Source organism: Oncorhynchus mykiss, chromosome 32 (assembly GCF_013265735.2).
Source record: "Oncorhynchus mykiss isolate Arlee chromosome 32, USDA_OmykA_1.1, whole genome shotgun sequence".
Classification (NCBI taxonomy): Eukaryota; Metazoa; Chordata; class Actinopteri; order Salmoniformes; family Salmonidae; genus Oncorhynchus; species Oncorhynchus mykiss.
Genome location: NC_050572.1, coordinates 32,907,669 through 32,931,662, shown reverse-complemented (window position 1 = coordinate 32,931,662; position 23,994 = coordinate 32,907,669). Strand labels below are relative to the sequence as shown.

The 23,994-nt window shown below is 42.7% G+C and overlaps 3 protein-coding genes across 6 annotated transcripts; all 3 read left to right on the top strand.

The window, feature by feature from the left end:
* Positions 1-1,462: 1,462 nt before the first annotated feature.
* Positions 1,463-7,577, top strand: LOC110488329 (proteasome subunit beta type-7). The gene is made up of 8 exons (XM_021560533.2): positions 1,463-1,776; positions 5,588-5,681; positions 5,797-5,894; positions 6,061-6,201; positions 6,455-6,570; positions 6,823-6,881; positions 6,965-7,116; positions 7,238-7,577. Exons 1-8 carry the CDS (start codon positions 1,712-1,714, stop codon positions 7,347-7,349), a joined length of 837 nt encoding a protein of 278 aa, XP_021416208.1. The 5' UTR covers positions 1,463-1,711; the 3' UTR covers positions 7,350-7,577.
* Positions 7,578-8,525: 948 nt separating this feature from the next.
* On the top strand, positions 8,526-16,196 carry LOC110488332 (histone H3-like centromeric protein A). Of its 3 annotated transcripts, none has more exons than XM_021560536.2 (6): positions 8,526-8,929; positions 12,126-12,297; positions 12,517-12,644; positions 14,795-14,869; positions 15,092-15,243; positions 16,002-16,196. In XM_021560536.2, exons 2-5 carry the CDS (start codon positions 12,171-12,173, stop codon positions 15,218-15,220), a joined length of 459 nt encoding a protein of 152 aa, XP_021416211.2. In that variant the 5' UTR covers positions 8,526-8,929; positions 12,126-12,170; the 3' UTR covers positions 15,221-15,243; positions 16,002-16,196. The 3 variants fall into 3 exon arrangements, with proteins under 3 accessions (XP_021416211.2, XP_036827664.1, XP_021416209.2); XM_036971769.1 differs by having other exon boundaries at positions 15,893-16,196; XM_021560534.2 differs by lacking the exon at positions 16,002-16,196 and adding an exon at positions 15,822-15,860.
* On the top strand, positions 16,155-20,930 carry LOC110488328 (LIM/homeobox protein Lhx9). Of its 2 annotated transcripts, XM_021560532.2 has the most exons (7): positions 16,155-16,296; positions 16,594-16,726; positions 17,565-17,767; positions 18,058-18,166; positions 19,102-19,231; positions 19,309-19,523; positions 19,714-20,930. In XM_021560532.2, the coding sequence occupies exons 2-7, from the start codon at positions 16,601-16,603 to the stop codon at positions 20,113-20,115; spliced, it is 1,185 nt and encodes a 394-aa protein (XP_021416207.1). In that variant the 5' UTR covers positions 16,155-16,296; positions 16,594-16,600; the 3' UTR covers positions 20,116-20,930. The 2 variants fall into 2 exon arrangements, with proteins under 2 accessions (XP_021416207.1, XP_021416206.1); XM_021560531.2 differs by lacking the exon at positions 16,155-16,296 and having other exon boundaries at positions 16,515-16,726.
* Positions 20,931-23,994: the final 3,064 nt, after the last annotated feature.

Here is a 23,994-nt window from a genome sequence, read left to right as displayed (position 1 = left end):
CCGGGTGGCGCAGTGGTCGCTGTGCCACCAGAGACTCTGGGTTCGAGCCCAGGCTCTGTCGCAGCCGGCCATGACCGGGAGGTCCATGGGGCGATGCACAATTGGCCTAGCGTCGTCCGGGTTAGGGAGGGTTTGGCCGGTAGGGATATCCTTGTCTCATCGCGCACTAGCGACTCCTGTGGCGAGCCGGGCGCAGTGCGCGCTAACCAAGGTAGCCTGAGCGGTTTCCTTCCTCTCTGGGAACTGAGTTCAGAAGGACACCTGTATATTTGTAGTGGCTGGGTGTATTGATACACCATCCAAAGTATAATTAATAACTTCACCATGCTGAAAGGGTTATTCAATGTTTACTTGAACCCATCTAGCAATACATACTCTTTGCGAGGCATTGGAAAACCTCCTTGGTTTTTGTGGTTGAATCTGTTTGAAATTCACTGCTTGACTGAGGGACCTTACAGATTAATGTATGAATGGGGTACAGAGAAGACGTAATCATTCAAAAATCATGTTAAACTCTTATTGCACAGAGTGAGGCAAGTGAGGAAAAAAATCTCAATTTAATCAATTTTAAATCAGGCTGTAACACAACAAAATGTGGAAAAAGTCAAGGGGTGTGAATATTTTCTGCAGGGACTGTATACCTGCTATGAATCCAAGTCTCATGAAATATGGGGCTTTCTCCTTGGACTTCTCCCTGCGCAGGATGTTGTTTCCCATGTGTTTCTGCTACCAAGCAGGAGAACTGATGTCCATTCTCCCCTGAGCAACAAAGACCAAGTGCAAGAAAATAGAATGAAAGTTCCCTTTACCCTACATATAATTATGTTAAGAAACTGTTTTGTATTTTAAACTAATACTAAACATACAGCATATTTACACTGGCCTTGTCATTTCCATAACATGTTCCACACTCCACAAACTGATAATGCTGCAAATGGCCTAGGATATGCCATTGATAGTCTACTGATAGTATGACCATAGAGGACATTACTTTTTTTTTACACGCCATAGACATGCATATAAAAGTAGGCCTATTCACACTTCACCCGTCTTCATTGCTTCTTTCGTTTTATTTTCTATAATTCAAACCTTTTGCACCAATTATACAGCTGTTCATTTTCCAAACAGCTGGTTGTGATCCTATAACGTTAGTGCTGGTTGTGATTCTACAACGTTAGTGGTATCCTTCAGACATCTCTAAACTTCAGCCGTACCCTAGTCGTAACCCTTAACCATTTTAAAACATCCGAGTTAGGACGGCCCAAGGATCCCCTTCCTATCAGCCATTGAGAATCCATTTTGTTCGGTTTTGACAAGATGGTATACAGTTTGTCAGATTTGACTTTTCGTAGCATGTTAGAACTTACGCAGCAGGTTAGGGGAATTAGGTTAATGTTAGGAAATGGGTTGCAAAAATGCAAAAAAAAAAAAACTACCTTTGACGTTAACTAAACAAAAGCTGTATCCCAAATTGCCATGACCCTTTTGTTCTCCCTGGCCTGTACGGTATTTTGATTCGTCTGAGGCTATGATGTGTTAAAATTGAAAGTGAAAGAGTTCTCCCCACTAAACGCTGACACATTTAGCTAAGACAGTTTACCTTGACAGCGTTTAACAAAGTAATAGGGGTAGAAAAGTAAAGTGCAGTAAGCTGTCTCACCTTTCACAAGGGGTCTCGGTTTGTGGATTCGTTCGCCCATCTTGATTGAAGATGCTCAATAATTCTCGACCTTGCCAACCTCAAAGCGCTGGGTTTTCCTTCGAAAACACTCGCAGGTGAGTTCATTTCTCTGAGGCCCACATGGTAATTTGAGAAACATTTACTACAACGACAAAAAAATCTTTAGAATAATCAGGGCCGTCAGCTTTTTAAGAAAGCTTGGAGTGACTTTCATTGCTCTCTGGCACAACCCCTAGACAGGTTTTACAGTTTTAAAGCTAATGTCCTGCAATTCTACGTATTTTGACAGGGCTTAGGCCTACTGTATGACCAGGCTGGAAAATAAAATAAAACCACAGGTCAGGTGTATTCAAGATGCTTTGAACATTAAATAAACACTCAATTGTACAACTTTGAGATCTTTGGGAATACATTTAAAGTATGCTAATATATATTTTTTGAGGTGGTTTGACACATTATTCAGACAGTAATGAAATGAGATGAGGAAACAGGCAAATGGGAGAAACCGTGGGAAGGTTGGAAGCAGGGACTTGTTCGCTCTCAGGTGGAAAGTACGTGATATGCGCCAAGGGCTAAATTTGGCCCGCGGGTGGTTTTATTTGGCCCCCCCAAGTTTTCGGTGCAAAAATAAATAAAACATTTGTGTGGAATTTCCATTGTAGGACATAAAACACTAAAATCATCAGGAAATCATCTCCAAGTGATCTTAATTTAAGAAGTCTGTTCCCAAGTATTCCCACGCATAATAGAGAGACGCGTGATCGTATATAAATGTAAGCAAGGTTTGAAATTCATATCTGTTTGGGCTTCTTGCTGCCAATTCGCAGTCTACAAATTATTTGTAATTATTTTCTGGCCCCCCGACCATCCGCTCCAAGGCTCTGCACAGGAAATATTAATGGTTGATGGCAGTGGGTAACCAAATCATAGATTTCAGTCTCCTTGTCAATAGACTGCTTTGAAGCTAAGGACATACATTTTGTAATTTGGGTGAACTTTCTTTAAAACAGGTCTGGAAGAAAATCCTGCTTGGTCTCCAGGAGGGTTCGCCACCCCAATCTATGCTTCCCAAGTGCTGTTTTTTTTATGTTCTTATTATAACAACAACTAAATTATCAATCACAAACCTTCAAGAAAAATCTAATGAATATCACTATTCAGGTGGTTTATGCGCACTAGTTTAAGATCCTTGCCATCATCGTACTCTACATAGACATAATATGATGTGTTTGTGTTGTGAGTCCCCCTACCATCTCTGCTTAAGCATGCGCACAATATTAAAATGTCAAATTATATTTGAGGCCTGGAGCATTTTATATCCAATGCTTATTTGTAGGACTTATTCAAAACTGTCCATGAATGGCTGCAAAATACATAGCCTCATATACTTCATTTTCAAACACTCAAGTAGGCATATCAGATTTCAAATATGTGATTACACTGGCATAGTTACACATCAGGTCCTGTTTCAAACCTTCCCTGCTAAAACATACTGTAGGTCTCTGTCTACTGCCCTATCATTGTCACAGTCTTAATGCCAATTACCAAACGAGGGGACAAATGCAAGTGTGGATTAAATCGACTTTAGTAAACACTGTCAAACAGATGCATTCTGCAATAGGCATGGGAGTAACGCCTCGATTACACCGATAGCGTTATTGCATTTTGGTACACCAGAAGTACCTTTATTTCCAATGGAATGCTGTGTTTGCCTTGCAGTTGCGGTGCAGAGGCAGTTGCGGTGCATTCTGTGTGGTGCATACGTTGGATATATTGAACATATACATACAACTGTATGCATAGACGGCTTGACAGAAAAGGTAGTAAAAGGTGAATGTTAAACTTTTGTTGCACACATATCCAGATGATGCTGCGTACCATTTAGCGCAATGACGCTGTCGGTGTGATCGAGGCGTAACAGCAACCTAATTTTGTTGGCATTGTACATAAAACAGTGCTACTGTGCTGCTCTCTCCATCCAGCTGCACTCTGATCTTGGTTAATCATCTTGGTCCCTTACATAACTAGACCAATCATCTGCTTCAAGGTGCCGTGGCTCACAGTGCTGTGATAGGACAATGATAGAGGTTCCGCTCGTGATGTTAAATTGCAGGCACAGAAGCTCCGATTTAAAAACGATTCGGAGCACAGTTGAAAAGTCAACGCACTGACTAGGCACTAACTAGTCAGGACGTGACTATAAAAATAAAAGTAGTACTTTTCAATGTGTGAGATGTGAGGTGTGGCGTCTGAGCATGAGAGGGTCAAATGTGTCTCACAGCCAGTGCTTGAGAGTTGCCAGCTCTGTTTAATAAGATGTTATGTTTGTACCACAGTGTTGTGAAAGATCTTGAGGTGGATGTGAGGGGCTCGAGTCAAGACCCAATTCAGGCACAATTAAAGGGCAACTCCACCACTTTTCAACCAAATTTTCATTCTCTCCAGCACAATACAAGTGTCAACCAGAGGAGGCTAGTGGGAGGCGACTATTGGCTCATTGTAATTGCTGGAATGGCATGAATAGAACTGTATCAAACATATCTCAACCACATGTTTGACCTAGTTCCATTTAGTCTATTCCAGACATTACAATGAACCCGTCCTCCTATAGCTTCTCCCACCAGCCGCCTCTGGATTGTCAACATGTGAAAACAGCACATTTATACGTTTTGTCTGAAAAAAATATAACGTTAAAAAGTTCTACCCAATGACATCAAAAGATAAAACAGAGATTCACGGTGACGTGTGGAGCAAGAATACCCTCCCTTGGGCTAGAAACTCATTGCAGGTTTTGAAAATTCACTTTTTTACTTTTAACCCTGCCCTGTGATTAGCAATGTTTCAGGACCTTATCTTTTTAACCACATATCATAGAAACGTGCTGTTTTCACATACAGTGACTACCTCATGAAGCTGGTTGAGAGAAGTGTGCAAAGCTGTCATCAAGGCAAAGGGTGGATACTTTGAAGAATCTCAAATATAAAATATATTTTGATTTAACACTTGTTTGGTTACTAAACGATTCCATATGTGTTATTTCATAGTTTTGATGTCTTCACTATTATTCTACAATGTAAAAAAAAAGGACAAATAAAGAAAAACCCTTTGAATGAGTAGGTGTGTCCAAACTTTTGACTGGTACTGTATGTAGACACTGGTTTGGTGCAGGAGATGAATGAGGTTGGAAAGTGGCAGAATTGTCCTTTAATTACTGTGCCGGTCTGAAATTGTTAAAGAAACTGATATAAAATGTTATTTATTCTGAATATGACTCATTTTTGTAAAATTGTGAACCTACAGACAGATTATTAAGAATATAGCACAGTTTAAAACAGGTTAATTACTGCAAGCCTACATATTGTTACCATGTAAATGCATAGTTTTAGCAGAGACTGTAGAGGAAGCTTTCCTGAATAATCTCTGCTTTTAATAGGCTTAGGTTTAGAGCCCGACCGATATGTTTTTTGGGGTCCGATTCAGATTGCCCCCCCCCCCCCCCCCCCCCCCCCCCAAAAAAAAAAAAAAAAAACTTATGATACCAATATATCTCCTGGCATACTATTTTACAGCAGGGAAATTAAAAAGTTTCAAAGTTTCATAAATTGCCATCCAAACGAGCAATTATCCTATAACTATGCTTCAAATGTTGATTTCATACTTTGTGACAATAATGACACATCATGAGAATGGCCGCAAGTGTTCAGATGAGCATGAAATTCCCTTTTTTCTTTCAATTTATTGAATATCGGCTATCAGTGGGGTTATAGACCGATATAGCGTTAAAAGGCCAATATCGGCAGATAATATCAGTGAATCGATATATATCGGCCTGGCTCTACATAGGCTAACACAATGCCAGTTCCTCTAAATATACCCAACATTGCATAAAAAGTGCTCACTTTGCAGGAATGCTGTGTTGGAAGGGAATTTGTCTGAGCTTGGTTACAGTTCTCCTAAGGCAAGGAAGACTGGAACCACCATCGCTGGCATAGTCTTCAAGGTGAGAATCAGTCATGACACATTTTCCGCTTCCTGTGATGTAGCTGTTTCAGGGTTGAGCTCAGCACAAACAATACCCTAAGTATGATTATACTTTGGGTTTCCTTCCTCCACAGGATGGGGTGATACTTGGAGCTGACACAAGAGCCACTGACGACATGGTGGTAGCTGACAAGAATTGCATGAAGATCCACTACATTGCACCTAACATTTAGTAAGTGCCACAAAGAATACACCTCGTACAGTATAATAGTGTAGCTTGTGTAACCCCTATGTAGATCAGCATCAGCCCCTTCACAATGGTAGGCAAAGACTGGGGCCTTTGTTGAAGTCTATTTGAGTCACCATGCTTCACCCACTAATCTCAGTTTTTATTGTAGCTGTTGTGGAGCAGGTGTGGCTGCAGATGCAGAAGTCACCACTCAGATGATGTCATCCAATGTGGAGCTGCACTCACTCAGCACAGGACGCCCTCCCCTTGTTGTCACGGTTACCCGACAACTGAAACAGATGCTCTTCAGGTGAGCGAGAACATGAATGAGTCTGTGACGATGGGAAAATAAGACCACTACAGTGGCCACTCTCATAACACAGTTTGAATGCTGACAATCCAGTTACTTTCCAGACCATAATATAAAATAACAGACACAGCAGTGCCTTCGTCAATGATAGCGCATCCCTCATTTGATTACAACAACCAGTTATTATCAAGAACATTTTGATGATGCTGTTACATTGTAGCGCTCTACACCTGAATTGTGACTTCCACTCCAGGTACCAGGGACATATTGGCTCCTCTCTGATTGTTGGAGGTGTGGATGTGACTGGCGCTCACCTCTATAGCGTCTACCCACACGGCTCCTACGACAAACTACCATTCCTTACCATGGGTATGCTCTCCCTTTAGTTTATCTCATCAATTCTTGACTCTCTGTCATTGGAGATTTTGTTTTTGCACCATCTGTCCATGTGTTTCAGTTCATCGTAATCACAGATAGTGTTGTCTGTATTGTTTGTCTTTGGTCATTGTCTATTGCCATCAAATAATTCATCTGGGCTGTGTGAAGAGCTTCTAATGGTATGAAGTTGTATTGAATACTGAAACATTAGATAAGGTAACATTACTGCCGTTGTTTTTGCAGGATCAGGAGCAGGGGCAGCTATTTCAATATTTGAGGACAGATACAGACCAAACATGGAGGTGAGATGCAGTTATTCTCATTGAACAGTTGTTCATTTCATAAAATGTATTGCTCACCTGTCTTAATTGTCTATCTTGCTCAGCTGGAAGAGGCTAAAAAGCTGGTGCGGGATGCCATTGCTGCTGGGATTTTCTGTGACCTGGGCTCTGGCAGCAACGTGGACCTGTGTGTCATCACCCAGGCAGGGGTTCAGTACCTTAGGGGCTATGACCAGCCTGCCCAGAAGGGGAAAAGGTGAGCTATACAAGTTTCTACTGGGCTACAACCAACAACATTTTGTGAATATTACTTGATTATTCATAACGGTAATTTACAATATGCTCTCTCTCTCTTGCCTTTCTCTGTCTGTTTCCAGAGAAGGGCAGTACAAGTACAAGCCTGGCACCACTGCAGTTTTGACAAAGACTGTCACACCCCTGCCTCTGGATGTTGTTGATGAATCAATTCAGCTCATGGACACTCAGTGAAATGTATGCTGCTGCAGGAATCATCAAACACACTTGTGAATTCCAACACTCATTAGCAAAAGTATCTACTTTAATTCTAAATAGCCAAGATGTGAATTGATAATGGCATTGGGTTTTGCATAGCTTTTTATACATACTTGGCAGCTTTTTTAATTCAATAATTTACTTTCAAAACAGTATTGCAGTGTATGAAACATTAAAAGGCAATAAAATATTTCTTACATGCGATAATGCCATTAAGTATCATTAACAAGCATTGGTAATTTGCATTGCGATCGCCTTACTGGAACTTAATACCAAAATACAATGAATGCATTTAGACATTTTTATTAGACCTACATGTATTAGCAGGTTCTACAAGAACATGCATGCAATAGTACATCACTGAGTACGGTTCCATGCACACAATAATGCGACTATTGTGGCTAGTCAGATTAATGTAATAGTTTGATTCACATGCTTTGCAAGAAGAACGATTTGGACACATTTGAAATCAGGCTAGCTGACGGAACTCTGATAAATGCGGAAAAATTGGCAATCAAAATAAATGTTCTACCATGTCATTCTACCATGTAATTTTTGGGAAGAATATTTGATTCTGAGTTCGGACATATAAAGTTTTAATGTGAAAACTACTTCTAAACGCCGATTTATGCAGAGGAGAATAAAAAATAAAATGTTTTTTTGTTTTTGCTCAATCATGCCTTCACCCCTGCTTAGAATTTTCACATATATCTTATATATATCCAAACCCCCGAATCAAATATTAGTGGTAGAATGTTTATTTTTGATTGGCGATTTTCTGCATTTATCAGAGTTCCATCAGGTAACCTGATTTCAGGTGTGTCCATGTAAACAGGTTTATTAGGGAAATCGTTCTTCTTGCAAAGCATGTAAACGTTTTCATCAAACTATTATATTAGCACGTAACCGCACTCACTGTGATAACCCCCACTCCAAACCATACACACATCTGAATCTAATCATGTTGAATATTTCTGTCTCTATAATTTGTATTACTAGAGTTATTACATATTACTGCTATATATGCCGTTACTACTGTTCTTTGAAACTGATTTATGCTTGATCTGGCTATGTGTACCGGAAGCCCCGTATGGAGGGTGTGACACGCAGTTGCGGAGCCTCAGGAGGCTTGCATTAGGCCAAATCGTCATTGCTTCCCCAAAAAAACGTTTACAGTGCAGAGGGCTCTGTATAGCTCCGCATTGACATAATTGGTTGATGGCTCTGAGCTGCTGAGCGAAGCTCAAGAGGTATGAATGCCCTGACTTCTGCAGAGGCCCGGATCGCAGTAAATGCTGTATGGTCAAAACAGACATCTGAGTGACCATACATACGTTTACCTCATGGAAAAGCAGATGCTCGATATGACGGGTGATTACTTGTCCACAAAAGAACAGCTTCACTTTCTCCAACACCACCCATTGGAGCAACGATAAACAGGGCGTTTTTACAAGCCAATCATGAATCTAATTGGCTCTGCAAAGAAAAGGACACCAACGTGCGTCGTTTGAATTTTGAGCTTGTCTTTTGGTCACGGAAAATATGAGTGTCGGCTGGTAAGTGTGTAATTTTTGCACGTTATAAAGTTATGCTAGCCCTGCATTTTTTGCAATGTTAGATATGGCATGCTTGCTCAATATAACGTTAGCTGCCCAACGCTCTCTGAAGAACTATCGCTAGCTTTCTTTCCTCCCTTAAATGAATTTGTCAGTTTGCTAGCTAACTTTTGTTATTCTTGATTTGCCAAGTTCTTTGCTTTCATACCGATGCCCGTTTACTAGTTAGCTTGTTGTGTGGCCAGTTCGCTAGCTATCTTTGAGTGAATGTTGTTTTGCATTGTTTCCAGGTTTCCCCCATCGTAACAACATTCACTCAAAGGTAGCATGTGTCACTGAGGGGGTTCGATTAATCTGGCCTGTGGGTACACCGGACTATGGCGGTCACGTTATCGAGGGAAAATTGGGGGGAGAGGTTTGCGGTCTCAAATAGAACAGTAATCTGCGCCTCTGTAATTTTGTCAACAAGGCAGCATGGTGCGTCGTCCAGACGCCCCAATCTTTGTATTTTTTTTGTGCGCCATTTTAGCAATTGTAAGAACATTTCCTGCAATTCTCAGAATTTCACAATTGAGCTCATTTCCAGAGATTCTGCCATGTAACTGAGACAACATTTAGCAGTTGCCGAGTATTGACTGTAATAATCAAATCAAATTGTATTTGTCACATACACATGGTTAGCAGATGTTAATGCGAGTGTAGCGAAATGCTTGTGCTTCTAGTTCTGACAATGCAGTAATAACCAACAAGTAACCTAGCTAACAATTCCAAAACTACTACCTTATAGAGACACAAGTGTAAGGGGATAAAGAATATGTACATAAAGATATATGACTGAGTGATGGTACAGAGCGGCATAGGCAAGATACAGTAGATGGTATTGGGTGCAGTATATACATATGAGATGAGTATGTAAACAAAGTGGCATAGTTAAAGTGGCTAGTGATACATGTATTACATAAAGATGCAGTAGATGATATAGAGTACAGTATATACATATACATATGAGATGAATAATGTAGGGTATGTAAACATATTAAGTAGCATTGTTTAAAGTGGCTAGTGATATATTTTACATCATTTCCCATCAATTCCCATTATTAAAGTGGCTGGAGTTGAGTCAGTGTGTTGGCAGCAGCCACTCAATGTTAGTGGTGGCTGTTTAACAGTCTGATGGCCTTGAGATAGAAGCTGTTTTTCAGTCTCTCGGTCCCAGCTTTGATGCACCTGTACTGACCTCGCCTTCTGGATGATAGCAGGGTGAACAGGCAGTGGCTCGGGTGGTTGTTGTCCTTGATGATCTTTATGGCCTTCCTGTGACATCGGGTGGTGTAGGTGTCCTGGAGGGCAGGTAGTTTGCCCCCGGTGATGCGTTGTGCAGACCTCACTACCCTCTGGAGAGCCTTACGGTTGTGGGCGGAGCAGTTGCCGTACCAGGCGGTGATACAGCCCGACAGGATGCTCTCGATTGTGCATCTGTAGAAGTTTGTGAGTGCTTTTGGTGACAAGCCAAATTTCTTCAGCCTCTTGAGGTTGAAGAGGCGCTGCTGCGCCTTCTTCACGATGCTGTCTGTGTGGGTGGACCAATTCAGTTTGTCTGTGATGTGTACGCCGAGGAACATAACTTACTACCCTCTCCACTACTGTTCCATCGATGTGGATAGGGGGGTGTTCCCTCTGCTGTTTCCTGAAGTCCACAATCATCTCCTTAGTTTTGTTGACTGTGAGGTTATTTTCCTGACACCACACTCCGAGGGCCCTCACCTCCTCCCTGTAGGCCGTCTCGTCGTTGTTGGTAATCAAGCCTACCACTGTTGTGTCGTCCGCAAACTCGATGATTGAGTTGGAGGCGTGCGTGGCCACGCAGTCGTGGGTGAACAGGGAGTACAGGAGAGGGCTCAGAACGCACCCTTGTGGGGCCCCAGTGTTGAGGATCAGCGGGGTGGAAATGTTGTTGTCTACCCTCACCACCTGGGTGCGGCCCGTCAGGAAGTCCAGTACCCAGTTGCACAGGGCGGGGTCGAGACCCAGGGTCTCGAGCTTGATGACGAGCTTGGAGGGTACTATGGTGTTAAATGCCGAGCTGTAGTCGATGAACAGCATTCTCACCAAGGTATTCCTCTTGTCCAGATGGGTTAGGGCAGTGTGGTTGAGATTGCATCGTCTGTGGACCTATTTGGGCGGTAAGCAAATTGGAGTGGGTCTAGGGTGTCAGGTAGGGTGGAGGTGATATGGTCCTTGACTAGTCTCTCAAAGCACTTCATGATGACGGAAGTGAGTGCTACAGGGCGGTAGTCGTTTAGCTCCGTTACCTTAGCTTTCTTGGGAACAGGAACAATGGTGGCCCTCTTGAAGCATGTGGGAACAACAGACTGGGATAGGGATTGATTGAATATGTCCGTAAAGCCCTTTTGTCGGGAAAAACTCATTCTGATTGGGTGGGCCTGGCTAATTAATTAATTAAAATGAATTGATTTCTGTAAGTCGGTAAAATCTTTGAAATTGTTGCATTTATATTTTTGTTCCAAGTACTTTATATTTGGTTTTAGTTTTAAGTTTACACTGAAAGCGTTTTTCCATCCCAAAACCTATTTTTTTAATGGGAAGGCAGATAGAAAACCTTTATCAAATCAATCACTTGAAATCATGTGAAATCCTACTCATTACTACAAGTGCTTGCTTATGTAACTTTTAGTTTTGTGCTGACTTCGCCCTGAGTGGAGCACCTGGCTCACTTCAGATCGAATGCAATCAACTTTCAGCCAGTGCAAAACACACCTACACTTGCACCCGCCCGAGATTAATCGAAACCCCTCACTCATTCCATGGAGGGCCGAGTGTCTGCAGGTTTTCACTCCTTCCTTGTACCTGATTAAGCTATTTAATATCATGAATTAGTTAGGAACTCCCCTCACCTGGTTGTCTAGGTCTTAATTTGATACAATTTTGAAAAGTAACAAAAACCAGCAGACACTCAGGCCCTCCATGGAATGAGTTTGACACCCTTGTCATAAAGACATAAATTATGCTTTTTATTTTTTATCCAGTCTGAGTCCAACCCTTTTTACTTATTGGCTTACAGGTCAGGTGTGTGATGATGACATGCAAGATTAATGATGAAGTCCAAGAACTTATATGGTCAATACTGGATCAAGTCACTAAATGCATCTTTTCTCCATATTCTCTTCGCCATCAGGCAAAGGTGTGGCTTTAACTCAGTGTTGTGAACTAGTATTGGAGGATGCCTCGTCGCGATCCTGACGGCTCTTCTGCAAGCCGGCGCAAGGGTGCAACACCCAAGCGTCGGCCTCCAGCCCCAACCGCGCCTGCTTCAACATCACCGGCAGCACGGCTGAGCGGACCATCAGGTGAGGAAGATGGGGAGGAGGGGAAATGTGGTTTGACTCATGCCTTCTCAATCCTGACACTGAAGCAAACTTTTTGTTTAGCTATGTATGTGACCACTAGTTGAAAATGTTGGAATGAATAAATATTTTATTATAATAATAATAATAATAATAATAATAATAATAATAATAATAATAATAAGGTTCTCATTGTTTTAAAGATGATTTCGATCTCTCTAGCCCCTGCAGGTGTAGCTCCCTCCCGGCAAAAGAGGAGGTTTCGCCCTGGCACCCGAGCTCTGATGGAAATTCGAAAGTACCAGAAGAGCACGGACTTGCTTTTGCGCAAGGGACCGTTTGCGCGCCTGGTAAAATACCACTGGCTTTGTCGCATCACTGTCTTGCATAGTAGAGGTTGATTAGCACATGGCTCCTGTGGACCGATTTACAACCACCTTACATTCTTAGATGGATGCTGCCACTCTCTAACAATACATTACCTGTTGTTGATGATACATAGTTAATCCTGTAAAGCCCTGTGAACTCTGCTGTGTATGTGGGTAAACAAGTCTCTCCAGGATTCCATATTTCTTTGCAAAATCGACAATTCCCCACATATTATGCGAGAGCTTGCATATTTGACCTATCACGTCACTATTACTGCATACAATAGTCAAATCATCTCAATATTATCACATACAGTGCCTTGCGAAAGTATTCGGCCCCCTTGAACTTTGCGACCTTTTGCCACATTTCAGGCTTCAAACATAAAGATATAAAACTGTATTTTTTGTGAAGAATCAACAACAAGTGGGACACAATCATGAAGTGGAACGACATTTATTGGATATTTCAAACTTTTTTAACAAATCAAAAACTGAAAAATTGGGCGTGCAAAATTATTCAGCCCCTTTACTTTCAGTGCAGCAAACTCTCTCCAGAAGTTCAGTGAGGATCTCTGAATGATCCAATGTTGACCTAAATGACTAATGATGATGATAATGAATACAATCCACCTGTGTGTAATCAAGTCTCCGTATAAATGCACCTGCACTGTGATAGTCTCAGAGGTCCGTTAAAAGCGCAGAGAGCATCATGAAGAACAAGGAACACACCAGGCAGGTCCGAGATACTGTTGTGAAGAAGTTTAAAGCCGGATTTGGATACAAAAAGATTTCCCAAGCTTTAAACATCCCAAGGAGCACTGTGCAAGCGATAATATTGAAATGGAAGGAGTATCAGACCACTGCAAATCTACCAAGACCTGGCCGTCCCTCTAAACTTTCAGCTCATACAAGGAGAAGACTGATCAGAGATGCAGCCAAGAGGCCCATGATCACTCTGGATGAACTGCAGAGATCTACAGCTGAGGTGGGAGACTCTGTCCATAGGACAACAATCAGTCGTATATTGCACAAATCTGGCCTTTATGGAAAAGTGGCAAGAAGAAAGACATTTCTTAAAGATATCCATAAAAAGTGTCGTTTAAAGTTTGCCACAAGCCACCTGGGAGACACACCAAACATGTGGAAAAAGGTGCTCTGGTCAGATGAAACCAAAATTGAACTTTTTGGCAACAATGCAAAATGTTATGTTTGGCGTAAAAGCAACACAGTTCATCACCCTGAACACACCATCCCCACTGTCAAACTTGGTGGTGGCAGCATCATGGTTTGGGCCTGCTTTTCTTCAGCAGGGACAGGGAAGATGGTTAAAATTGATGGGAAGATGGATGGAGCCAAATACAGGACCATTCTGGCAGAAAACCTGATGGAGTCTGCAAAAGACCTGAGACTGGGACGGAGATTTGTCTTCCAACAAGACAATGATCCAAAACATAAAGCAAAATCTACAATGGAATGGTTCAAAAATAAACATATCCAGGTGTTAGAATGGCCAAGTCAAAGTCCAGACCTGAATCCAATCGAGAATCTGTGGAAAGAACTGAAAACTGCTGTTCACAAATGCTCTCCATCCAACCTCACTGAGCTCGAGCTGTTTTGCAAGGAGGAATGGGGAAAAAATGAAGTCTCTCGATGTGCAAAACTGATAGAGACATACCCCAAGCGACTTACAGCTGTAATCGCAGCAAAAGGTGGCGCTACAAAGTATTAACTTAAGGGGGCTGAATAATTTTGCACGCCCCATTTTTCAGTTTTTGATTTGTTAAAAAAATGTGAAATATCCAATAAATGTCGTTCCACTTCATGATTGTGTCCCACTTGTTGATTCTTCACAAAAAAATACAGTTTTATATCTTTATGTTTGAAGCCTGAAATGTGGCAAAAGGTCGCAAAGTTCAAGGGGGCCGAATACTTTCGCAAGGCACTGTATGTTGCAAAAATCCTGGAGGGACTGGGAAGCTGGTGGTGTCTTAGTTTGGAATAAATAATAAAAGAAAGATGAACTAAAATGCTTGTTTTTACAATTAAAGTTGCTACCCCAAGTTAATATTTCCTATTAGTGATTATTTATCTTCAGCGAATTTCAAGGTTGTTTACTCAGGTTGTCTACTCAGGTTCGGGAGGTGTGCCAGACGTATAGCAGGGACTTCATGAGATGGCAGGTGTATGCTCTTCTGGCATTGCAGGAGGTAGGTTGGTTCCCACTCCTGTGCTTATTTGAAGAACTGTTATATCAATACTCTAAATCTTACAGTTTTAAAATGTTTGATTATAATAACATCATAGTACACTTATTTTGAAAAAGTTTTTATTTACATATCTGCAATATAAAAAAATTGTATCCTTATTAACTATTGTCAATCTGAACGTTTCCTGGTCATAATTTTTTGACACCATTCTTTCTCTTCCAGGCTGCAGAGGCTTTCCTCGTTTTACTGTTTTCCGATGCCTACCTGTGTACCATCCACGCCAAGCGTGTAACGCTATTCCCCCGTGACATTCAGCTTGCCCGGCGAATTCGAGGAGTGGATCATCTCTGAGAACACTCAGATGAGCCATTGAGGTGCGAGCAGTGTGTCTTTTTAATATATATTGTTTTAAACTACTGACCATGGTGTGCTGAGGACCTCTAACAATGCTATGTTTTGATGCAAAGCATCAGTGGATATAATTTGCCCCAAATACACATGCATTACGTTCACGCCAGTTATAAACTCAGTATATTCTATAACAAAATGCTCACCCAGGCAAGGAATGTTGACAAATGTTTTGATTTTAAAAAAAGTTGTTTTTGTACGTTGAAGGAAAAACACTTTTGGGTATACTGCTTTAGTTCATCTGTGTTTTGGGCCCTCATGCCACCGAAGACAAGTTAGTATAGTGGTCAAATATGAGATTTACTGTAAATAATGTTTTAATGTTGGATTTGAATAAATGTTTTTATTCAGTAGGATAAACAATTAGAAATGCCTCACATTTGTATACCTGTTCCCATACAGCTATTGTAGGATTACAGATCCATACTTAGAACCCGGAAATTCATTTTATTCATGTTATATTTCATGCCCAAATTTAACATGCATCTGTGGTGTTTGTGTGCATGTGGTTTTATCCACTGCCTTTGTCTCATTGTATTTTCAGCCTATGGTGTGGTGTTCCAAGATGCCCCTTTTGGCTCTTAAAAAAAAAAATTAATTGGTCTCTTGGGACAGCTTTCTGCTGCCTCCTGGCCCCTGATCTACCCGCTTTCCCAGCAGGCAGCGCAGCCAATCCAATCTTCTCACACCTGCCTGAAACAGCTCCTGATGGTCCTGTTTACAGGTGTGCTGAGGCTTCGCTTGGGACCGAGAATCACACCGGGCAACATTTAGGGAGTTCGATGTTTAAAGTTAACGGCACACCAGTTGAACGACTACAGAGGAGCGGGAACACTGTTTTAGCGTATTATCACAATAATGGTGTGGACATGAGGATTTTTGGAGTCAAAGAGAAGGGGTTGGACAGAGAATGGTACTGTTTATTCAAGTGCCATAATGCACATTAAGTTGTCATTTTAAAGGGGATATTGTTCAGGGAACCAAAAGAAGTGCATTCTTTCAGGACATCAACACGTCAGGTAAGATCATTTTATGCTCATGGGTCAAGTCAAGCCAATTAATTGAATAGTTATGTTAAGAGCAATGTATTTGTTTGCCAAGATAATCTAAATCCGTTCTAATTCCACATTGTCTACTTGCATCTATTGTAAATGTTTGTAAAAGGTGCATTTTAGGATTGGAGATGGAAGTATCAACTGCAAGGATAGTGTTAGAAATAAACATAATGAAGTCGTGTAATGAATAAGCATGAACTCTTTTAAATGTCATTGTTATTTGATGTGATCCATATCCATCCTTTTCCCCTCTGTCACAAGGGCAATCATGATGTCACCAGAGGACAGCAGCACCCTGGAGGGCTTATTGTATGGCAGCCTCCATGGTGACGAGGGGGAGGAGTCAGTGAACCAGGGGAGCAGACAATTAGGAGAGGATCATTCAAAAGCCAGTGTAAGCCCCAGCTAGCCTGAACCAATGATAAGAATTATGCATGTCTGTAGCCTGGTCCCAGACTGTTCTGACGTCCATACATGCATGTTATGACAACAATAGAGGAGTTGGCTAAAACCCATACAGTACTGTATATGTGGACTATATAATAGCAATATGCCCCATATTTTTTGCCTGTTAAGGAATGTTAACAACATTGTATCTGTAAAACAAATGATATGGAATTGGATAAATTCTTGACTAAATATCTTAACATTTTGACAGTATTTTTACAATGTAGTCATGTGAGAACAGTCTCAATGCATGTCCAAGGGCCCTACACTCCATTTGTCTTCTATGGGTTTTTATGAATAGTTCATGACTTCCCATAAAGAGAAGCTTTGCTCCTTTTTTGCACTGCTCCAGTAGTGCATGTCTGAAAACTGTTCCCGGTATAAACTGGGTTCAACATAATGAACGTACATGTGCACACTTCGGCTAACAGGCTTCAGTTTGTTTGATAGACCACACAGCCACTATGTACATAAAGTAAGCAGGAAATCCATTACCTACATTCTGAGTTGTCTTGTTTGATGGAAGTAATGGTGATTGCAGGGAAACCAGGAAATGTGGCTCTATTTTTATACACAGTGGCCTCCACGATCCCCTAAAATGTGTCTTCATGACCCTGTTTAAATTATCTAGTGTTAATCATTGATCTGACATGAGTCTGTTTACACCTCTCCAGTCATGTCAAAGTGATTACCTCAAGTAACGGCGGAAGGAGGGATGCATTTGTAAAGTATTACAACGGAGCCCTTGTGACCTGGAATGACCTTTTTCTATTCTTGCTTTGCAGTCTCCAGCTACAGGCTTAGTAGAGGAGCCGTTGGTGTGTGCCGGCTGCGAGGGACGTGTTTGCGACCGCTTTGTCCTATTGGCTGCAGGGCGGGCGTGGCACGAGGCGTGTCTCCGCTGTAGCCAATGCCAGTGTGAGCTCCAGACGCACCTCACACTCTACTGCCGTGACGGCAGCATCTACTGTCAGCAGGACTACTGCAGGTGACTCCAGTCTTCACCCATTGTAGACACTTGTGTCCTGGTTGCTTTGATTCTGCCTCTACTTATCTGCACCAGACTACTCATTTGGTTGTTTTGGTCCCTTCTTCATTTTCTTGTACGGTAATACTCTGCAGGCTACTGACGACAGTCTTCTATTTGTACACTTTTCTCTTCTGTCTTAGAGGATTTCCTTTAGTGGAGCATGTTAATGTTGTAAAATACATGCTCAGTCCTCATATTGTTCAAGAATGATGAGTGCTAACAGAGATCTTATTTCTCTAACTGACCAGGTTATTCAGTGTGGGACGATGTGCCCGCTGCTCCCAGCCAATCCCGTCGTCAGCAATGGTCATGAGGTCTGGTGATCTGACGTTTCACCCTGAATGCTTTTCCTGCCAGGTTAGCTATTTTGGGTCTATAATTAGCACTTGCAGTACCTGTCCAATTCTACTTTGACCACTAGCCCCTACCCTACCTCCTAGACACTTCTGTATAACTTTTTCAGCTCGAGGCCCAAATGAGAAATTTGCATCCTCCAATGACCCAAATCAAGAAGAAATGGTGTGAGATTTTGGATGTCTTTTCATCTCAGTGGTGCAGTGGTCTATAAGGCACAGCATCGCAGGGCTAGCTGCGCCACTAGAGATCCCGGTTCGAGTCCAGGCTCTGTCACAGCTCGGCTGCAACCGGGAGACCCATGGGGCGGCGCACAATTGACCCAGCGTCGTCCGGGTTAGGGGAGGGTTTGGCCGGCAGGGATGTTCTTGCCCCATCGCGCACTAGGGACTCCTAGCGCAGTGCACGCTGACACGGTTGCCAGGTGTACGGCGTTTCCTCTGACGCATTGGTGCGGCTGGCTTCCGTGTAAAGCGGGCATTGTCAAGAAGCAGTGTGGCTTGGCTGGGTTGTGTTTTCAAAGGACGCATGGCTCTTGACCTTCGCCTCTCCCAAGTCCGTACGGGAGTTGCAGCGATGAGACAAGACTGTAACTACCAATTGGATACCACGAAATTGGGGAGAAAAAGGGATAAAGAAACCCTGCCCTAGCCTTTCCGAGTATAAGGTGGAGCAATTACCCCCACCGTAAGCTAGGGGGGAGAATTCTTGTTTATTACTGAAACCTGTGGTAATGGTGACGTGAAATGCATAAAATCAAATAATTCTGTATTAGTCAATCTAGGTACACTTTCACTTTTAAAAGCTCTGGCGAAGGCAAGAGGCCCAAACGTAAGCTTGAATACACTTTAATAGGAACATAACAGGAGGCTATTGAAGTCTCTCTCTCCAGGCACCGGTTTTAATTACATTAATGGTGGTAATTCTATATTTCATAGGAGTGTGATGTCACTTTGATGCCTGGAAACCTATACAGTCAACACGGGCAGAGCCTGTACTGTCAATCACATTACCATGATGACAGCAGTGCGCCACCCTCTCACAAGCTCCACCTCAAGCAGAGAGAAGGTGAGTTATTCGAAGATGACAGATGATATTCACGTTTACAAATGGACAGTCTGCTATATCAACGTACCTTGATACAGGAGAAGGGGAGGAGTCTGTCAGCAGCCCTGAGCCACGACTGGACGATGGTGTTACAGGCGGCCGGGCCCGCAGGCGGACTAAGCGAATAAGAACATGTTTCCGCAGCGAACAGTTGAGAGCCATGGAGTCCTATTTTGCCCTGAAACACAACCCTGATGGCAAGGATTGGAGCTGTCTGTCTCACAGGACCGGTCTGCCCAAGAGAGTGCTTCAGGTTTGAGACATAGAACATAGGATTTTAACTGTGAACAAATTTTGACCGGAGTAGATCCCCCCCCCCAAAAAAAATCAGTACAGGATTATGCGGACAAACTGTCGCCAATGGACATTTAGGTCATGCTTAAAATTATTGTGATTTCTCATCTCTATCTCTCTCTTATACATTCACACACACACGCTCTCAGGTGTGGTTCCAGAATGCAAGGGCCAAGCTGAGGCGTTCCCTCTCAGCCGACGAGTCGCAGAGCAACTCACCCGCCCCCCAGAGGTTCGACACCATGGCTACAGCCTCCCCGTCCCTAGTGACCTCCCACCAGTCCTTCCAGACCAGCACCATCGACCAACTGGAGCTCTCTCTGCTCACCGCCCCTCTCAGTGACCCGCCCCAAAGCCCCGCCGACCAATCAGCAGGCTTTAAAGACTCGTTCTTCCTGGACTACAATCCCCAGGGTGCACCAAGGCTCTCCCCTTTGATGACCTATGATTTTGGGGAGTCTGGATTGGGCAGAGAAGGCGATTCTGACTCGGTCAATAATATGGTTGAAGTACCATGTTTACATTATTCTGGTGAGCACTACGCTATTTAGTCTTCCAGGACAACAAGTTATGACAGAAGAGAAGCTACAAGTGTCTAACTATAATTGACAAACAAATGGCCTACCAAATGTCAAAAATGTTAATATGGCCTGCAGAAATGTATCTAAATTATGGGGGAAAGTAGCCTAAGCCAGTAGGCTATGCAGTCCGGTACAGAGTATCAGCAAAACAAATGACTGGAATTATGATGGATCGAACTGCACAGGTAGCCTATCTTTTTCAAGTGAGTTTGACAATCAGATAAAAACATCACCCATGCTATGTGAAACTGAGCCTGCGCAGACCGCGAAAAACAACAGTAAACTGAATTTGATGTTTACATGCTACAGTATCCCGTCGAAGATCAGCATGTCCCAGCCTTCTTATCCGGGTGTCTCATAACCGGGATACAAACCTTTTCGGGTTATTGTAATCAGGATAGGATGTTTTATATGGAGCAACTCAAAAACAGAATACTTGAGTATCCCGAATAATAAGTGGATATTGGTGTGCATGTAGACGTGGTCAAAGTTAGGCATGTTGACGGTACAGCTCCGTGAACTGATAGAATTTTAGTTATAATAATGCTATGGTAAATTAAGCATTTTATGATTATTCCTCGCTCCTTGTTTTGTTCCACGGTTTGTCATGGCTGTTATGATATCAATATGCGCAAGTAGTTTAGAGATGTATAGATGCTTGTGTTTGTTATGATATTGTACACACTGAGTGTCAGGGAATGTGTGTAAGAGCATGTATCTGAATCCCACCACAAATATGACTACGAGCTCTTTGTACTTTAATAAATGGGCTGTATTAACGGATGGAAGTATAGGTTGTCTGTTTACTCATTGTCTAAAAGCATTTTTCAACAGATACGGTAATACAGTTCTTCAGCAATCAGTCGGTCAAATCTGATAATTCATACTTTACTAGATTATTTTTAACCCCATTATCTCCTCAATTTCGTGGTATCCAATTGGTAGTTACAGTCTTGTCCCATCGCTGCAACTCCTGTACGGACTCAGGAGAGGCGAAGTTTGAGAGCCGTGCGTCCTCTGAAACCCAGCCAAGCCGCACCGCTTCTTGACACAATGCCCGCCTGACCTGGAAGCCAGCCGCACTAATGTGTCAAACCTAACGACGCTGGGCCAATTGTGCACCGCCCCATGGGTCTCCCGGTCACGGCTGGCTGCGACAGAGCCTGGACTCAAACCAGGATCTCAAGTGGCACAGCTAGCACTGCGATGCAATGCCTTGGACCACTGCACCACTCGGGAGGCAGGGTTTCTTATCGCCACTCAGGAGGCACCCTATATATTGGTTTTAACAGACCAGGTTAAGGATGAATAGGATGAGGTCCTATGTGGCTCAGTTGTTAGCGCATGACACTTGCAACACCAGGATTGTGGGTTCGATTCCCAGGGGGGACCAGTATGTAAAATTATGAAAATCTATGCACTCACAACTGTAAGTCACTCTGAATAAGTGTGTCTGCTAAACAACCAAAATGTAAAATGGCTACAATCCTCATAAAATGTCAATATACAAAGCACCTCTATGAAGATGACCGGCTCTGTTTAGTAATTAATTGAATCTATAGTGTGACCTCTGGTTATATGATGTTTTTTGAGAAAGGTCACTGATCCAGAGTATTTATGAATGTCTATAATGATTGTGTCAGGAAACCGGACAATGGAATTCTTTCAGGTGTGTCCGTGTCCTCCCTGTGAGGTGACCTTAATGACTGAGACCTTGACAAGGTTTCTTCGAAAGTCCTAAAGACTCACTTCACAATCAAGCACAATAATTGGACACTAGAATCCATCAGTTAAGTGAGGCCTGTTTCCAAGTCAGAAGAATTTAGATGTTGCATTACATGTGCATCAAGGGCCCGATTAACCAATTGAGGACACGATGCTGTCAGCTGAAACTCTACATTTATGGGGGTATTTAAAGGGTCAAGGCAGAAACACATTCTACAAGGTAAGCCAATTGATCCATCAATGCTAATGTGTTGGTATCAGGTGTGGACGTTGATATTCAGTTTGTCTGTACAGCAGGTACACATGATTCAGTGCTTACATAGTAAATAGAACCATGTAAATGCCTGTAGAAATCTGCATGTTAGGACATGGTGTCTAGCAGTGTAACCGATGTGAAATGGCTAGCTAGTCAGCGGTGGTGAGCGCTAATAGCATTTCAATCGGGTGACGTGATTCGCTCTGAAATCTGAAGTAGTTGTCCCCGTTGCTCTGCAAGTGCCGCGGCTTTTGTGGAGCGATGGGTAACGATGCTTCGTGGGTGTCAGTTGTCTGTGTGTGCAGAGGGTCCCTGGTTCGAGCCCGGGTCGGGCGAGGGAAGGGATGAAAGCTATACTGTTACAGCAGCACACCTATTTTAATCCACTTGGTGCTATTTCAGGGTAGTTGTGGGAAAGAGGAATGCTTGTTTCTTGCTCCACACAGTTAATTTAGCCTTTTTCTTGAATGGGGCCCTAAGAATGTGGGCTTTGTGAATATCTGGATAGATTTGCAATCTATGATGCATTGACAGTCTATTTTTCCATTTTGTGATTTATTTCATAACTACTTTTTATTTCCAACAACCTATAGATGAGATTATCCTCGTTCCTTCTCTGTGCCTCTCAGCCGATGCTCTCTCTCTTTTTTTCTCCCTGGCTCTTCTGGTTCCCATCCCGGGGGCACACGGGCCATCCCACTTCCCCCTTGCCATCCTGCCCACGTTGGATAACCCTGAGTGGGAGGTGGCCTTACTCCAGCTCCAGGACTCCTGGATGTCCCCGAGGGCTGTAGCTGCGGCGGGCCTCCGCCCCAGGGGTCCACTTCGGGAGTTTAGGCCAGAGGACCCACGCCCGGGCCTGCTCAGGGAGCTGGTGGCTGAGAACAGCTGGAGACAGGAGGGCATGAGGAGGGGCCAGAGGGTGGATCTGGAGAAGAGGCCTCTGGGTCCCTTCCTCGGCCACCCCATGGACACTCTGCACTACCAAGAGGGAGGAGGAAACGGGAATAAGGCTCCTACATTGCCGTTGGGCTTCAGGCTTTCAGCAGAGAGAAGGGAGGCTTTGGGTTCGGTTTTGGAAGGAAGTAAAAAAGGAGGAGGAACTTAGAATTGTGAGCGTGGGGAACTAGGAAATGGGTGAGGCAGAGGGATGAGATGTCAGAGCAATCAATTGTGAGATTATGATTAGATATGTATCATGAAATAAAGACTTCCAAACCGTTAGACTGGATTTTACATTTTGTTTATCATAATTGTTAAATAATAAAATTATTGATGGTATGTGAATGAATTTGATGTATTTGATGTATATGATTGAAGTTATCAATGCAAGCCTACAGTGAAAACAGTATTGTCATAGCGTTTATATTTTCTCCAGGTCTGCACAATTTAATGAATAGGAATAGAACATATAGCACTACAGAGGGTAGTGCGTAGGGCTCAGTACATCACTGGGGCCAAGCTTCCTGCCATCCAGGACCTATATACTAGGCATGTCAGAGGAAAGTCCAAAAGATTGTCAGAGACTCCAGTCACTCAAGTCATAGACTGATTTCTCTGCTACCACATGGCAAGCGGTACCAGAGCACCAAGTCTTGGACCAAAAGGCTCCTTAACAGCTTCTACCTATTTACATTGACCCCCGTTGGTTTTGTACACTGCTGCTACTTGCTGTTTAATATCTATGCATAGTCACTTCACTCATATCTACATGTACAAATTACCTCGACTAACCTGTACCCTCGGCGCACATTGAGTCGGTACTGGTACCCCCTGTATATTACCTCATTATTGTTATTTTATTGTGTTACTTTTTATTATTTTTTTACTTTAGTTTATTTGGAAAATATTTTCTTAACTCTTTCTTG